Source organism: Octopus bimaculoides, chromosome 8, assembly GCF_001194135.2.
Source record: "Octopus bimaculoides isolate UCB-OBI-ISO-001 chromosome 8, ASM119413v2, whole genome shotgun sequence".
NCBI classification, from domain to species: Eukaryota; Metazoa; Mollusca; class Cephalopoda; order Octopoda; family Octopodidae; genus Octopus; species Octopus bimaculoides.
This window is the reverse complement of record NC_068988.1, coordinates 28,570,730-28,589,709: the sequence shown is the minus strand read 5'-3', so window position 1 is coordinate 28,589,709 and position 18,980 is coordinate 28,570,730. Positions and strand designations below refer to the sequence as shown.

The window sequence follows — 18,980 nt, the reverse complement described above, 5'->3', positions numbered from 1 at the left end:
GGGGGGGGGGGAGAATATAGAGGCTTTAATACTCTGGTGACAAAATTGTGAATGAAAGGAAGACGTGAAGAAATGAATGGAAAATGTTGTGAGTCTATGTTGTGTTTGTTTGTGTGTGTGTGTGTGGGGGGGGGGGCAGTTATGTTTGAAACATGAAGCTTTGAGACTTGTTACAGAAATTGCTTGCAGGTTAGTCAGAAACCACTGAAGATTGTCACATTGGGTCAGACCAAAGACAAACAAAACAAAACAAAGCAAAGCAAACAAATAAACGGAGGTTGTCTTTTAGTCTTTTACTTGTTTCAGTCATTAGACTGCTGCCATGCTGGAGCACTGCCTTTAGTTGAACAAATCGACCCCAGGACTTATTCTTTGTAAACCTAGCACTTATTCTATAGTCTCTTTTGCCGAACTCCAGTGCGTAACTGGTACTTAATTTATCGACCCTGAAAGGATGAAAAGTAAAGTCGACCTCGACGGAATTTGAACTCAGAATGTAGCGGCAGACGAAATACCGCTAAGCATTTTGCCCGGTATGCTAACGATTCTGCCAGCTTGCTGCCTTAATAATGATAATAATGATAATAGTAATAATACATACATACATACATACATAATAATAATACATACATAATACATAATAATATACACACACATACATACATGCATAATAATAATAATACATAATACGTAATAATACATACATACATACATACAAATGGAAGAATTTGGGGTGGGAAAGGAAATGAGTTAGCAATAAGAATGAAAGAATAATAGAATATGAGGGAGTATAATGAAATTTAAGGAGTGGTGAAAAACTGTCTGAACAAAGGAGGTATAAAGAGGTCTATTGGGGAACTGAGAGCTGAACTAATAGGAAATAGGGCAGGAAAGGAGGTACACTTACCTTAAAGTCCTTCACGCATGACAGGCATGGCTATAGCTGTGGGGTGAAGAAACTTGCTTTGTAAACCATATGGTTTCAGGTTCTGTCCTACTGTGTGACACCCTGGGCCAAGTGTTTCTGCTATAGCCCTGGGTCAACCAAAGCCTTGTGAGTAGATTTGCTAAATTGAAAATCTGTGGAAGCCCATTGTATATATGTGTGTGCATGTGTATGTGTATATACATACATACATACATCATCATCATCATCGTTTAACGTCAGCTTTCCATGCTAGCATGGGTTGGACGATTTGACTGAGAGGACTGGTAAACCAGATGGCTACACCAGGCTCCAATCTGATTTGGCAGAGTTTCTACAGCTGGATGCCCTTCCTAATGCCAACCACTCAGAGAGTGTAGTGGGTGCTTTTACGTAGGGTATATATATATACCCTTACCACTAAGTAGCCCCAATGTGCTTTCACAATTTAAAACTAGCATCCTTAAAATCAATATTAAAGAAAATAAATCTAGCAAAAAAGAAAAAAAAAAAAATGTACAAATAGCTATCAGGGGTTTTGCATTCTAAAAAACAATTTCCTTACCTGAACTCCTCAATTTCCACCGGAGTCTTGAAATTTCTTCCCTGAAGGAAATTTTCTCTCGGTTAAGAACTGAGTGCACTAAAGGAATTTGAAGGAAAATAAAACATTACCAATATTAATTATTCTTAAAATTATTATTATTGTTATTATTATTATTATTACTATTAGTAGTAATCTGTTTTCTTGTAATCCTTCTATTTTAAGACAATATAAAATATGATTTCAAATTTTGGCACCGAGCCAGCAATTTTCGGAGTATGGGGTAAGTCGATGATGTAGATATCAGTGCTCAACTGGTAGTTATATGTTGCTGACCCTGGAAGGATGAAAAATGTCAAAACTGACCTTGGAATGTGAACTCAGAACGTAAAAAATGGATGAAATGCTGCTAACCATTTTCTCTGGTGCATAATGATATTCTGACAGCTTACCACCTTAATAATGATAATAATAATAATAATCCTTTCTACTAGAAGCACAAGGCCTGAAATTTGTAGGGAGAGGGTATGTTGATTACATCAACCCCAGTATTTGACTGGTACTTAATTTATCGATCTTGAAAGGATGAAAGGCCTCGGTGGAATTTGAACTCAGAATGTAAAGATGGACGAAATGCCACTAAGCATTTTGCCTGGCATGCTAATGATTCTGCTATCTTAATAATAATAATAATAATAATAGAAGACACCTGATGGAAGTTAGACATCCAACTGGTCTAAACTGAAAAATCATTAAGTTGCACATTAAAGGAGTTTCATCATCATCGTTTAACGTCCGCTTTCCATGCTAGCATGGGTTGGACGATTTGACTGAGGACTGGTGAAACCGGATGGCAACACCAGGCTCCAATCTAAATTTGGCAGAATTTCTACAGCTGGATGCCCTTCCTAACGCCAAAATCCTGATATTTGTATAATTAATTTATATTATTTATATTGTCTGTTGTTAATTACAATACAATATTTTGAAGAAAAATAGTGTTACAAATTGGAAATGAAACAAAAAGATTGTCTATTACGAATGTAAATTATTGACATGAAAGGGAACCATCCAGATTTACCTCCCTTTAACCAGTAGCGTTTTCTTTTTTATTTTTATTCGTTAATTTTAATTTGAAAGTCTATTTTTCTTGTTTAGCCCTAGGTTAGTCCTCCTTGCGCTCTATGATCCAAGGCGTTCCAGTAATAGCCCTCTATTTTTTCAGACATAATCTACATAGGTCTGGATTATTCAATGCATTCTCTTTTTTCTGCTTCTTTTCCAAAGTGCAGTGCATTTAGAATATATTTGTTGATTCAATGTAAAATTATTATTTTCCCCACTTGTAGTTCAATATATTGATTTCAAATTCTGGCACAAGGCCAGCAGTTTCCGGGGAGGGTTAAGTTGATTACACCGACCCCATGGTATTTATTCTATCAACCCCGAAAGGATGAAAGGCAAAGTCTACCTCAGCAGAATTTGAACTCAGAACATAAAGACAAACCAAATACCTTTTAAGCGTTTTTACTTGGCATGTAAATGATTCTGTCGACCCACTGTAGTTCAAGAAGTTCAGTGTATTCACAGCAGTCTATCTCATTTCCTTTTACTGTTTTTTCACTCCTCCCTTTTATTAAAATTCACGTCACTTCAAACAACAAAAAGCTTCTTATCCAACTGTATGACCACCATTTTATCACTTTTACCCACTCATTGCTCTACTTCTGATTGAAACTGCCCTTTGCTCAGCCTTGTAGCACCGTCTATAACTCCTTTGTTTGCACAAGTAATAAAAGTCGTTGATGTTTCTGACTCATATCTACTTGCTGTAGTCAAACACTGCTGCTTATGATAAGGTCTTGTTAACTGCTGTCACTTTAAGATGCCCTTTAGACCATTTATCATTTCTAGTGTCTCCCTTTCTCTCTCCCTCTCTCTCCTCCATTTTGAATTACATTCCATAGAACATCACAAGGTAAAAGTCATCATCGTCATCATCATCTCAATTGATGTGTGTTTTCCATGCTGGCTTAGGTTGGACAGTTCGGTCTGGTGAGCTGGTGAGCCGGAGGACTGCTTTAAGCACTTGTATGCTTCAGTATAGTTTCTCCTGCTGGATATCCTTTCTAATGCCAACCACTATACAGAGTGTACCAGTGCTTTTTATGTGGCACCAGCACCTGTGAGGTCACCAAATAACTTGCAAGACGAAGATTGTTTGAGTGGTATTGAGGGAGGTGGCTTTGTGCCAGGTCATCCCACCACTGTCTGTTGTTTTTACCTTTTGTTTGTTTCATTCATTGGACTGTGGCCATGCTGGGGCACCACCTTGAAGACTTTAGTCAAACAAATCAGCCCCCAGTACTTACTTCTAAATCTTTGACTTATTTTGTTAATCTCCATTGCCAAACTGCTAAGTTACTGGGCCTTAAACAAACCAAGACTGGTTGTCAAGAAATGGTGGGGACAAACTCAAATACACACACACACACACAAGTCAAGCTTCCACACAGTTTTCATCTATTAAATCCACTTCAAGCATTGGCTGGCCTGGAGCTATAATAGAAGACACTTGCCCAGGGTGCCATGCAATGGGACTGAACCCAGAACCATGGGGATACAAATTTCCTTCTTAACCTCATAACATATTATCCTGTATATTTTCCTTCAGAGATGTCTAGTAAATATATATTTGAACAAAAATAAATGTTCACTGTACTCTGAGGTATCTGTCACTTATTTCTAACCCGAAATACTTCATTCATGATATTATTCCTATTTTCTATCATTAACGATCACTTTTACCAGTAACTTCATAATAAATCATAACTGATCCAAAATAATTTCTGTACTTATTCTTCCTTATTCTTTTAGTCTTTTATTTGTTTCAGTCATTTGACTGCGGCCATGCTGGAGCATCGTCTTTAGTCAAAGAAATCAACCCCAGGACTTATTCTTTGTATGCCTAGCACTTATTCTATTGGTCTCGTTTGCCGCACTGCTAAGTTACGGGGACGTCAATACACCAACATCGATTGTCAAGTGATGGTGCAGGTGGCAAACATAGACACACACAGACACACACACATGTATATATATATATATATATATATATATATATATATATATATATATATACGATGGGCTTCTTTCAGTTTCTTATTTCTTTATTGCCCACAAGGAGCTAAACATAGAGGGGACAAACAAGGACAAACAAACGGCTTAAGTCGATTACACCGACCCCAGTGCGTAACTGGTACTTAATTTATCGACCCCGAAAGGATGAAAGGCAAAGTCGACCTAGGCGGAATTTGAACTTAGAATGTAGCAGCTGACGATTCTGCCAGCTTGCTGCCTTTCAGTTCTGTCGGCTTCTTTCAGTTTCTGTCGGCTTCTTTCAGTTTCTGTCTACCAAATCCAGTCACAAGGTTTTGTGGGACTGAACTCAGAACCATGTGGTTGGGAAGCAAGCTTCTTACCACACCTGCGCCTTGTATACAGATTCAAAATAAATGATGAGAAAATATGGTATATTTTGCATGGTAATTGAAAAAAAAAATGTGTATGATAAGAGGTTAACCACCCAGCCAGGCATGCAGCTAAATTGTTATTGTAACAATTGGTGATTAGTTCGTTATCTTTATTTCTCACCGTCTGTCTGCGTTAAATAGTTAAAACCTGTAAAACAACTTTCTTCTCACATTCCTTCATCCATCTGCCACAAGAAACCACACATTTTCTTCCCGTCTTCTCACTGTTTGTCAGCTTCAACACTATTCTCTTTCTTTCTCATTCTCTCTCTCTTTCTCTTGTTCTCTCTCTCTCTCTTTCTTTTCCCTTACACCTTTGCACTGTAAGCATATTTGACAATCACTAATATTTCCTTTAGACTCACTCGTAACTACTTTAAACAGTTTCCATCTATTGTGAGACCTACATGCACCTAAATCTGCAAGAAGCACTCAATTCACCTCCTTTCCTCCTATCAATTTCTTTGGGTCTCTCACGTCCCAGATCTCACACCAAAACACCTTGCTTTGTCCTTTTTCGCGTGAACCACACCTCTCTTCTTCATGCACGTTTTCTTACCACTGTTAATGTGCAGCAATACAAACACCAACACTAAACCTGTGAACCAATGAAGGAAGTGCTATGTAGTTACTTTAATTGCTAGAAATAACAGCCAAATCTCTTAGATAAGGAAGGACACACCGAATAATGTGTTCCTACATACAGTATGCTTAAAAAATAGATGGGATAGTCATGGCTTCAGTATCCTTGATCAGAGATCTACTCAAGCAGAGCTGACTTGGAACAAAATAATTAGTATGTTACCAAACATTAATTAAACCTTACATGTTTATCCCTATTTTTGAGTTTACGAAGAACTAAAAATGAATTTGGAATATCTTTGGATTGCGGCCATGCTGAGGCACTGCTGCCTGGACATCTTTAGTCAGACAAATCAATGCTGAGTAATTATGTTTTTAAAGTCTGGTATATATTTTATTTTACTTAGATGCATACACACACGTGTGTGTATGCATGCACACACACACATGTGCATGCATGCATATGCACATACACACATGTGCGTGCTCACACACACACACACATTTACACACATATCAAGACTTTGGCAAAAGAGACTGATTGAATAAGTGCCAGGCTTTTAAAAAAAACTACTGGGGTGGATTCATTTGATAAAAAAAAATTCATGGTGGTGCCCCAGCATGGCCACAGTCTAATGATTGAAACTAGTAAAAGATAAAAATAAAAGATACATGGCAAGCTTCAACACAGTTTCTGTCTGATAGATTCACTTAGAAGGCATTGGTTCACCTGGGACTCAAGATACCATGCAGTGAGACTGAACCTGAAACCATTTGGTTGAAAAGCAAGCTTCTTAACCCCACAGACATACCTGCATCTATCAATAAAAATTTTTTCCACATATCTATTTCTTTAAAAACATGTACCATTTATCATTGATGCTTCATATTGAAAATTAAACAAATGTACTGACATGGTTGTGTGGTTAAGAAACTGGCTTTGTAGTCCTGTGGTTTTGAGTTCAGTCCCACTGTATGGCACCCTAGGCAAATGGCTTCTATTATAGGTCCAAGCTAACCAAAGCCTTGCGAGTGAATCTAGTAAACAGAAACTGTGTGGAAGTCCACCATATATGTATATATGTGTTTGTATTTGACCCTTCTCCCCCCACTGCTGGACAATGATGTTGGCTTGTTTACATCCCCATAACATAATGGCTTTGTAAAAAAAAAGTCTGAAAGAATCAGTATCAAGCTTGAAAAATAAATACAGGGGTTGATTTGTTCAGCTAAACCCTTCAAGGTGGTGCCCCAGCATGGCCACAGTTCAGTGACAGCAACAAGTAAAAGATGAAAGAGAATTAAGAATATAACCAAAAGGCAAAATCTTTTCTCAGATAAAAATTAATAACAAAATTGCAAAATTCAAACAAGAAATAAGATATTTTATGGATTTTTTATATTCAGCATTTTTCTTATTCCTTCAAACTTTTTTTTTCTCACAAAACTGCTATGTTATGGGGACGTAAACAAACCAACATCGTTGTCCAGCAGTGGGGGGAGAAAGGACAAATGCAAACACATATATACATATACAATAGGCTTCCACACAATTTCCATTTACTATTGGAACACTAGTACAACACTAATAATTAGTAAATCATAATGATAACGATGATGACTGAAAAATTATAGACCAAGAATGCATTCTTCTTTATGTTTCTATATAAAGAGGTCATCATAGAAAAGTGGTGATGACGATGATGACGAGAATAATGATGAATAAAGGGAAACCTTTTATTTTCAGACATGTAAAAGTAGCCACTGCCTCACTATTTATAGCATGGAAAGTAAATATATAACTTAGCTGTTATGGCCAACACAGAGCTGCTGTTATATGAGAAGGAAATTCTCCAGTTTAGCTTAAAACAATATGAGATGTCAGCCAAATGCTTTCTCATATCACAGATTTTCTAATGAAAGAATGTCACCAGATTGGATTTATTCAAACAGGAAACCATTTGTTTCAATTAGGTTAGAATTGTTTTCACATAAAATTTTTTTTTTGAAAACATGATTGTTTAGTTAAGCAAAGAATTTTGTCCTCTTTCTCTCCCACTCAATATTCTTTCCTTTTTTTAATTTTTTTATAATCACTTCTAAGTATTTTGAATATTTTACAATAGGAATATAAGAACATCGGATCTCACTGTCACAAAAATTTGCATAAAAATAGAAGTTAGAATTTAATATTTGTTTTTTTTTAAGACATTCTTTAACCCTTTCAATGTGAAATTAAATCTCATGGTTATTCCGGTAATGCTACCAAAACATAGAACTGGTACTTTCTGCAAGTCACGTTGCCCCAATAAACTTGACATATCTCAACAGATAAAATAGTTTTAAACATAACATTCCTCAACAAAAGACAGGCTGGTATATAAATTCGGAGTGGATATTTCTGCTTTCTGCAGTAAATGAGTCCAGCTTTTGAAAAGATTTTCACATTAACTTTTAATGTAATTAATATTATTATATACTTTTCTAGTATTTAAACTTAGAACATCTGTCTGAGATCAATTAAATAAGTAGCAGTCAAGTAATACAACAACTATGCCCATCTCCTACGAATTTGTGGCCTTGTGCCAATGTAAGAAATCAAAACAGTGGTACAATCAGTTAAAACACTCTACTTATAGGACAATATACCCATAGATGCAGATATGGCTGTGCGGTTCAGTCCCAGTGTGGCACCTTGGACAAGTGTCTTTTACTACAGCCTCGGGCTGACCAAAGCCTTGTGAGAGGACTTGGTAGTGTGTGATAAGGCTGGCCCTTTGAAATACAGGTACTACTCATTTTTGACAGCTGAGTGGACTGGAGCAACGTGAAATAAAGTATCTTGCTCAAGGACACAGCGTGTTACCAGGAATTGAACTCGTGACCTTACGATTGTTAGCCAAATGCCGTAACGACTAAGCCATGCGTTTAAGATATAAATAAAATATTTGTAGCACAGTGACAATACTGATCTCAAGGTCATAAATTCAAATTTAACTATTGCTGTTTTGTCAGACTTCTCTTTACTTCCAGATTGCCTAATTGAACAAAGAAAGAAACAGCCAAGTGGTTTGACACCAGAGTTTACAGTATTTACTTGTATACAAGTTGCGCAATTTCATACTTGATTTCAACTGAAAAAAAAAAAAAAAAAACTGGGGTGAAACTTATGCGACAAAGCTAAAACTATACAGGGTAAAATATTTGTACCAAGGTCTAGTAATAAATTAAGGGTGTAGCTATCTTATGCATGAGTAAATATGGTAAGTTCAGATATTAATAAGAACAGCCACCAAATAGCTACTTTAAAACTTCTAATTAATATGTGTTAACTTCACTAGTCTAGACCATATTTAATAGTTTCATTATTAGACAGGAAGACAATTATGTTAATATTAATTACATGATATTACATATTTTATCAGCTTTGGGTGTGAGCTGAAAGGCAAGTCAGCCCTAGCACAACTTTAACCCTGTCGTTACTGTATTTATTTTGAGATGCTGTGTTTCTTTCAATTACTTTAAATATAACAAAGAATTTTTAGTAAAATAAGTTGGTTATCATTAAGCTTGTGTTAGGAACATAAATTGTGACTAAGGTTTGGTGGAAGATTTTAATTCAAAACTTATGAAAACAAGACATTTGTACTACAAAGCCAGAGCCAGTTTCAGCTGGGTTGGTATCAAAAGGGTTAAGACTTGTTTCTCTATTATATATTTTAACCATTTTGTCACTGTATTTATTCTGAGATGCTCTGTGTTTCTTTCAATTACTTTAAATATAACAAAGAATTTAGTAAAATAACTTAGAGCCAGTTTCAGCCGGGTTGGTAATGAAAGGGTTAAGAATTGTTTCTCTATTATATATTTTAACCCTTTTGCATTAATACAAAAAACATTTTTATCATAGTGTTGTTTTTCTTTTGTGGCTTTAATCTTCCTCTACAACTTTTATCATTTTTGAAATTTGAATAAATTTCATCTCTTTAGACATATGACAATGTAGTAAAAAGTAAATAAAAACAAATTTTCTGAAAATTCAATACTTTTTGAGTAAACTGTAAAAAAAAAGAAAAGAAAAGTTGTTGGAAAGAAATTTAATGAAAAGTTTCTAAAGGGAATTTTTAATTGCAAAAAATTGTTCACTGTACATTAGGAGTTTGAAGAATGACATGAAGCCTTGTTTAACCCTTTAGCATTTAAACCGGTCATAGCCAGCCTAAATATCCGTTCTGTTTTATGTTCAAACTGACCAGATCCAGCCTCTCACACCAACCCTACAATGTCATTGTAAAAAGAAACAATCGTATCATTGAAATCTCAGAGCTACGAGATTATGCATGATTAATTCAAAATAATGTGAATAAATAAGCACCACATTTGACAGAGCAATCTGATTGCTAAAGGTTAAAGTTAAAATATGTAGTATAGAATTGGTAGATTCAGGTGAGATTATTGCAACTGAAGTGCAAGAGGCTTTGAATATATATTACAGGTGTATGAGTGAAGGCTTGGTTTACCAAACAGCTCGTCCATTCTTGGCTGCAATCCAATCTAGAATCTGTGTTTGTCTGACAATGTTGCATCTTAAATATCTAAGCAATACTCTAAAAATATTTCATCCTTTGAAAGCTGCTTGCTCTTTACAAATATGTGGTGGGTATTTTAAGATGTGTCCCATTTTAAAATACCCATCACAAATGTTATGCCCATCACATATTGCTAAGACATTTACATCCATGTATGTTTTTTTGTCATGCAAGGTGCTTGGTGGCATGTAAAAAGCACTGGTGTTGGTGCTACATAAAACCTCTGGTGGTGATCTCACATAAAAAACAAAAACACTGGTGATGGTGCTATATAAAAAGCACCCACTACACTCTGTAAAGTGCTTGGTGTTAGGAAGGGCATCCAACTGTAAAAACCCTTCCAAAACAGACAGTGAAGCCTGGTGCAGTCTTCTGCCTGGTCAGCCCCTGTCAAACTGTCCAACCCATGCCAGCATGGAAAATGGACGTTAAATGATGATGATGATGATGATATAAAATGTTATTCATTTCATGAATAATGTTTACTCTTTATAATCCTCCAACTACTTCACATTATGCTAAGTTGTGTCTTACTCTCTTTTACTGTGTGGCTCTTTGGGCAAGTGTCTTTTACTATATAGCCTTGGGCTGACCAATGCCTTGTTAGTGAATTTGGTGGATGGAAACTGTGTAGAAGTCCCTTGTGTGTGTGTATTTCCCTTCACTGCTCAACAACTAGTCAATAAAGTTGACAGTCCCATGACAAATATTTCTGATAACTGAACAGTAAGCGAGCCCTCCATCCTCACTGATTTGTATATTAGTAACTGCTGGAGGAAATAAAACGTGGAGGGATAGTGAGTGAGGGCATGTAGCATAGTGGTAAGGGTGTTGCTTCCCAACCACAGGGCTCTGGATTCTTTCCTATTGCATGACACCTTGAGTAAATGTTTTCTACTATATCAATATGAAGTACTAGGATCGATTTAATCAACTTAATCTTTATATTTATGACCTGGTTCCTATGTTAGAAATGATTAGGACAGTTAAGATGGTGAGATGACAGAATTGTTAGCATGTCAGACAAAATGCTTAGTGGTAGTCCTGGCTATTTATGTTCAAATATCGGCGAGGCCAACTTTGCTTTTGGGAAAGTAAAAAGTTTTTAGTTCTTTAAAACATGTAATATTTTAGTTGTGGGGGCCAACTTTGAGTGAGTTTTTTTGAGACATCTTGCGGGGGAAAAATTTGCGTCTTATTTGCCTTCAAATACAACTAGAACACCGGAAAACTTCATGGTCTGCGTCAGGGGAGAGAGAGAGAGAGTTAATTAAAATTCGTAAATTAAAGAGAAGTTCGAGTGCCATGAGGAAGAGTGAATTGACAAGTCGTTAAAGGGACGGACCTCTCTCAACCCTGATACTTCAAAACTCTACTCACAACACAAACATATGATATGATATAATATAATATAATACATATGAAGTTGTTTATATCAGTGGCTTGTAAGGTCGCTAAACTATATTATATTAAAAGATACAAACTGGAAAAGTTTAGTTTCTTCAATGTTTAAAATAACATTTCATATTATTTTCCTTCATTGTTCAATAATTATTTAAAAAAAAAGACGTGATTTTTTTTCTTCACTGAATAAATGCAACCGGACACAGTGATAAGGAATTGTCGAGACTTTAAATAAAATGTGTGTGACGGAAGGTCGGTCGGTTGGTCTCTCAAGTTGATATGTTCTAACTCGTCAAGAGCAGCTGACTATCTCGGTTAAGAGTGTCAGCGCATGGGACGTGTCAGATTAGTACGAGTTTCAAATATTTTACGACCAAAACATTGTCTATCCACACGCACACACATATTACACCCAAACTACTGCATGTCTTAGAACAAAGTATCGACTGTTGGATCGGTTTCCGACTATTGACAACACGGAATCCTTCCCTATTCAAAAGTCATGTCGGATGAGGCTGATGCCAGACATTCCTATTTCGTTGCTACTCCGCCGTTTAATAACCACTTCCATGTAACTGCTTATTGTCAACAATCCCATAGTTGGATAACTTGTCTCTTCCCTCGTCACTACCGGAAGATTACTTCTCGATCGTCGACAATTCGATCTATCTTAAGAAATTGGTATGTAAGTCTCTCTCTTTTCTCTCGTATTAATTTTTGTCCCCCCGCCCTCTTTCTGAGTCGTCTCCTATCTGAGAAAATCATTCTATACCTTTGGAGTCACATTTTTTCACAAGCATTTTTTATTTTATTTATTTATTTTATCGACATTCTTGTTCCATGATTCCCTTACTTCGTTTATATGCATACATACCTGAAGACCCTTGTGCACTTACAGGTGAAACGCGACCAAAATAAATATATCGTTTTATCATCGCCTTATATATATAGAAAGAGAGAGAAAGTGAGAGAGGGGGGTAGTAAGAAAACTTAGAGAAGCTTCACAGCAGAAAGCGCGCGCACACACACACATATATACGCATACACGAACACACACATATATATATACGCACACACATACACATAAACGCGCGCACGTTTTTCTCTTCACCTTTTCTTTAACGAAATAATTAAATAACACTTCAAAAAAAATCAGTCAACAACACTAGCAACAATGGACATAAAAGAATGCATTAAAAAGTTAAATGTTTGTCTCCTCCGTCACACACTGAATTGACTTGGACATTAAATCTGTTTTCCTTTCTTTCTGTCAACAACGCCTTAACAAAGAGGGAGGCCTCTAAGTGGTCGCTCGGCTTGCTTGAAATAGCAGCCAGAAGTCCTTTCAGATTTCATCTTACCGTCTCAGGTAAGGACGGACACATTAGATGATGCAGTCTAAGATAGACTATGTCTGTAAAATAATTCTGGATGGTAATAACTGGAGCACCTTTTTTTAAATCTAGAGAGACCCGGAGCCATACAACAAGAAACAAGAGTTTATAGTCATTCCACATGACTAATAGTTTTCTTATTACAACCGTTATTGTTTTTGCTTTTGTTTCTGTTGTTAATTGAAATTACGGTATTATATTATAAGCAGTTGGCTCGAAGATCAAACTGGGGTTAAACTATAATATGTGTTTGTGTGTGTGTGCCGTATTGTTAAAATTTGTGAAATACCTTTGTTATAACGAGAACATGTCAGTGGTTAAACTGCTGCTCTGTTTTATACCGAGACGTTTATACATATTTTAGACATTCGTCAACTTGTAAGTATGTGTGTTGTATATAATAATAATAATAATAATAATAAATAAATAAAATAAATAAATAAAAAGACAGTTTGATATAACTGTCGTGAGATATTAAATACATTTCAGAAATTTGAAGATATCAAGTGTTGTTTAAGTTCTGCGTCGTTGGCAACAGTTTTATTTTATTTATTTTAATCTTTATTTGTTTTGTACATATTAGATAAAACTTCCTCTTTCTCATTCACTCTTTCTCCCGACGAAAGACCCGCAATCAGCTGGTTTAACGAACACCCACTCCCACCCACTCTCTCTCTCTCTCACATTCATATACAAACACTTATGTAACATTTCCAATCTTTGTGGTCTCGACTTCACAACGGCTTTTGTGTATTCTTAGTAAATTAATCCTCTGGGTGTGTACATTCACAAATCATTGACAGATAGTTGCTATGTTTGTGTAAACAGAAATGTCATTGAGAACAACCTTAATTTTTGCCTGAAGGTGGAGTGGTTGGGGAGAGGAATATTTTATTACGCCTGGGCAAAATATAATACTTAACGGCATTTCGTCCGTCTATATGTTCTGAGTTCAAATACTGCCGAGGTCTACTATGCCTTTCATCCTTTCGGATTCGATAAAATATGTACCAGTTCAGCACCGGGATCGACTGACCCCACTCTCCCCCCCAAATTGCTGGCCTTGTGCTAAAATTTGAAACCGTTATTATTATTCCAACCATTCCTGCTTTTTGTGATATCAAATTTCACCGAGGTCCTCCACTTTGCCTTTCATTCTGTCGGGGTCGATAAAATGAGGGACCAGTTGAGCACTGGAATTCACGTAATTAACTTATCCCCTCGCCATAAAATTACTGTCTTTGTGCTAAAATTTGAAAAACTTATCATCATCATCATCATTTAACGTTCGTTTTCCGTTCTGAGATGAGTTAGACGGTTTGGCAGGAGCTGGCGAACCAGAGAGCCACTCAGGCTCCGATTTGTTTGTTTTGAACGTCAACCACTTTACAGTGTACTGGGTGCTTTTTACGTGGCAACAGCATGGGCACCTTTTTAATGGCACTGGTACGAGTACTTTTCTATGTATCACCCACGGGCTCATTTTACACGACACTGGCACAAATGCTCTTTATGAGGTTCATGTAATTAACTTACTCCCTCTCCACAAAATCACTGGCCTTGTGCCAAAATTTGAAACATCATCATCATCATTTACTGTCTATTTACTATGCTGGCAAGAGTGCTCTTTCTGAGGCACCGGCACAAACCATTATTATTATGCCAGTACCACCTGACTAGCCCTTATGCCGGTGGCACGTAAAAAGCACCCACTACACTCTTGGAGTGGTTGGTGTTAGGAAGGACATCCAGCTGTAGAAACTGCCAGATTGGATTGGAACCTGGTGCAGCCTTCTGGCTTGCCAGCCCTCAGTCAAACTGTTCAACTAATGCCAGCATGGAAAGAGGACGTTAAACGATGATGATGATGATTATTATTATTATGTAGGCGCAAGAGTGGCTGTGTGGTAAGTAGCTTGCTTGCCAGTCACATGGTTCTGGGTCAATCCCAGAACTGTAATGAGAGAATTGACTTTTGTTTCTAGCAAGACAAGTGACCACGTTGATGTTTTCTTGTCAACTTGTCCAGAATATATAATAGTCACAATTGTGAAGGGTCATTACTCTTTTGACCAAACACCAGATATTGCCCACTGTTTCAGCTTGTTTTTTATTATCTTGAAATTGTTCAAAATTTTTCCACAGAAATTAAATAATAATAACGATACTAATCCTTTCTACTATAGGCACAAAGCCTGAAATTTGGTGGAGGGGGATAGTTGATTACATCGACCCCAGTACTCAACTGGTACTTATTTTGTCGACCCTAAAAGGAGGAAAGGCAAAGTGGACCTTGGCGGAATTTGAACTCAGACTGTAGCAGCAGACGAAATACTGCTAAGCATTTTGTCCAGTGTGCTAATGATTCAGCCAGCTTGCCACCTTAATAATAATAATCCTTTCTAATATAGGCACAAGGCACAATTTGGGGGGAGGTGGCTAGTCAATTGCATCGACCCCCAGTCTTTCACTGATACTTAATTTATCAACTCCAAAAGGATGAAAGGTAATGTTGACCTCGATAATAATCATGATGATGAAAACTAACTGTAACTATAGCAACAAATGGCTTGAATGAAGAGAGTTTCTTTTGGCAGTTTTCGTTTCTAACCAGTAAGACAGGATTCTACACTCCTATTTCAGTTACACCCATTCACAACAGCTCGGAAATGTCCACCTTCATAAATACCTAGCTACCGATTACTACCAATCTTTTAACTGTTTGTCTAAGGTGGTATAAATATCACAAACAATAAAGTCTATATATAGCTCTGTTAGCTAAATCACATATATGTTTATGCAATACTTTCCTTCGTCTTAAATGTAAGGAGTTCATTCTTGTTTGACGGGCTCTTCAATCAAACTCAAAGCTTTTTGTTTTTAATTTAAATATATATATATATTAGTTCACACATTTACTTCAATATTTCTACATGCATATATTTCATCTTCTCCACCCATCCCACTTGTGCAAATCCAAGCTGTTTGTTGATGGAGAAGATTGCAATTTGGAACCAAGCCTACTAAGTCCACAACTAATTTCCTGTTACCAGCATCACTTACTGTCGTTCACGAACTCAATCGTTTTGCTATTTTTGACATGCACTTTTCCATGTTTGCATGGATCAGATGGAATTTGCTAAAGTAAATTTTCTATGGTCAGATGCCATTCCTGTTGCCAACACTTACCGGTTTTCTAGCAAGCAAGATATTTTTCTGTGGCTGGACATATTTTTCATGAAAAATTTTAGATAAATAATAAAAGCAATAAAGGCAATAACAGTGTTGTTTATATTGGAGAGTATTGTAGTTCGCTTGAAGCATTATGTATTGTTTGTAAAGAATAAAAAGTTTAGAATGGTACAACAATGCACTATAAAACAAAAAATGGACTATATACCTGTTGTGATTTGGTTATCTATAGTCCGATGATATTTCGGAATTACAAGTCCTTCTTCAGATCTTCTTAGCTGGAGTCTCTGCTATGAACTGTTTTCTATTATTATTATTATTATTATTATTATTATTATTATTATTAGACAATAAGAACAGTGTGATGTAATTGCAATAGCTTGTTACCAGTTCCAAAATCGAAAACTGATGATGTCCCTCTGTCAAAATAGGAACACAGGATTTCCTCATATTTTTAAATTTCTGTGTTTCTGCAGTTGTTGCCATTTTACATTTTGACAAGTTGTCAAAATATCATTCAAACCAATAAACAATCTATTGCAATTGTATTGTGTTCTCATTGTCTTCATGAAGAGTTATGTCAACCTTTATAAAATATTATTATTATTATTATTAAGGGAGCGAGCTGGCAGAAACATTTGCAAGCCAGGCGAAATGCTTAGCAGTATTTTGACTGCCGTTATGTTCTGATTTCAAATTCACTGAGGTCAACTTTGTCTTTCATCCTTTCGAGGTTGATAAATTGAGTACCAGTGAAATACTGGGGTCGATATAATCGACTAGTTCCCTTCCCTCAGATTTCAGGCCTTGTGCCTTAGTAGAAAGGATTATCATCATCATCATTATTATTATTATTATTATTATTATTATTATTATTATTATTATTATTATTATTATTATTATGCACAGTGCTAAGAATACGTGAAGGCGCATGGCTCAGTGGTTAGAGCGTCGAGCTTATGATTGCGAGGTTGTGAGTTCGAATCCAGCCCGGGCTGTGTGTTTTGTTCTTGAGTAAGACACTTTATTTCACATTGCTCCAGTTCACTCAGCTGTAAAAATGAGTTGCGACGTCACAGGTGCCAAGCTGTATTGACCCCTTTGCCTTTCCATTGGATAACACTGGTGGCGTGGAGAGGGGAGGCTGGTATGCATGGGCGACTGCTGGTCTTCCATAAACAACCTAGCCCAGACTTGTGCCTGGGAGGGTAACTTCCTAGGTGCAATCCCATGGTCAGTCATGACCGAAGGGGGTCTCAGCTAACAACATACATATATTGTTAGCAAAAAGCCTATTAAAGGAGAGATTATTCTTCAAACATAAACTTTTAAATGAATTAAAGACCCAAGTATTTTTACTTTTTGATTCTCTTCTCAAAGACAGCCATTTAAAACATTAAAGTGCAAAGCTGATTTTTTTTCCTTTTCATTCACTGCCAGCATCTATCTAAGTTTACATGGTTCCATTTTTAATTCATGTACTTCCAAGACAAGTTTACACAACGTTAAGTGCTTTAAAGATATCTCTCCTGCTGCATTAAACTCATAATCTTTCACAGATTTTAACGATGATTTTCTTCTTGAAAGAATTTTTGTGTGATAGTGTAAATTTCATTAAAGAAATTTCAATTATGCATTACTCATGTTCTTTATAGTGGTGAATTATAATTTTTTTCATAGGTGCAGGTGTGGTTATGTGGGTAAGAAGTTTGCTTCCCAACTGCATGGTTCCAAGTTCAGTCCTACTGCATGGAACCATGGGCAGTTGACTTCTAGCTTGGCCAAACAAAGCCTTTGAACAGATCTGGTAAACGGAAGCTGAAAGGAACTCATTTTGTGTGTATGTGTGTACTCTTTTGTAAATGAGCATCATTGTCATACGAGCGAGGTTGTTCATTTCCAGGTTTCTGTGGAAAACATGTCTTGCCATGGGGAATTACTATTTTGCTTGGGAGCGTTATATGATAATCTTATACTAACCTTTGTATGCCATCGTTCATGTTTCTATTCACTAATTACATCATGTCCTATTCGTATTTTCGTTTGGAAATGTTTTTGGAAATTTATTTTAAAATATAAGTATTGTGCATAGTTTAAATGCTTCATTTCTAAGAAAAGACACCCATTAATATTTTCACAGTTGTCCCTTCCGATATTGTGACCTCACAATATTCCAGGGAGCTGCTATGACGCAAGTTAAGAACCACCTATTTATCTCAAGCAGTGATTCCTCTCTCTCTCTCTCTTTCTCCCCCCTCTCCCTCTCTCTTTCTCTCCACACACATACATACTTTAAAGCAGTGTTTCTCAACCGTTTTCTACTCCTGAAACCATTTGATTCCCATTTTACTCGAATGGACCTTCATAACCATTCCATATTAAAAAAAATCAGATTATATTTTTATTATTAAATATTGTATAAAAAAAAAAGAGTTGGTAAAATATTTTATGCTTTATAGAAGTACTAGCAGTATAACCCGACCTTGTCCTGGTGTGACTCATTATGCTATCTACGATAAGTCTTGCTAGCTGAAAATCAACTAAAAAAGAATTATCTGTAATTTTTCAGATTAACACCCGCACGATTACCCAACCCTAATCCTAAACCTAATCCTAACACTAACCCTAAACCCTAACCCTGACCCTAAAAAACGTAACCGTAACATTAATTCTAAACCCTAACCCTGACCCTAAAACCCTAGTGAAAATCGTGGTAAATTTACAAAGCATTGACGAACATGAGTTATATTTTACTGAATGATTGTGTACTTGCACGTGTATGCTTTTGAGAGAGCGAGAGAGGAAGAGGTAGAGAGG

The 18,980-nt window shown here is 36.4% G+C and overlaps 1 protein-coding gene across 2 annotated transcripts in view; it reads left to right on the top strand.

Annotated features, from left to right (window-relative positions):
• Window positions 1-18,980, top strand: part of LOC106871355 (alsin) — a 92,992-nt gene that overhangs the window by 8,900 nt on the left and 65,112 nt on the right. Inside the window, exon 1 of one of the 2 annotated variants that reach the window (XM_052970012.1) lies at window positions 11,813-12,258. The exons of the other annotated variant lie outside the window; for it this stretch is intronic. Coding sequence (XP_052825972.1) covers window positions 12,080-12,258 — 179 coding nt within the window. The 5' untranslated portion in view covers window positions 11,813-12,079. Of the gene's footprint in view, window positions 1-11,812; window positions 12,259-18,980 lie in introns of those variants that run through there. 2 annotated transcript variants of the gene reach the window in all.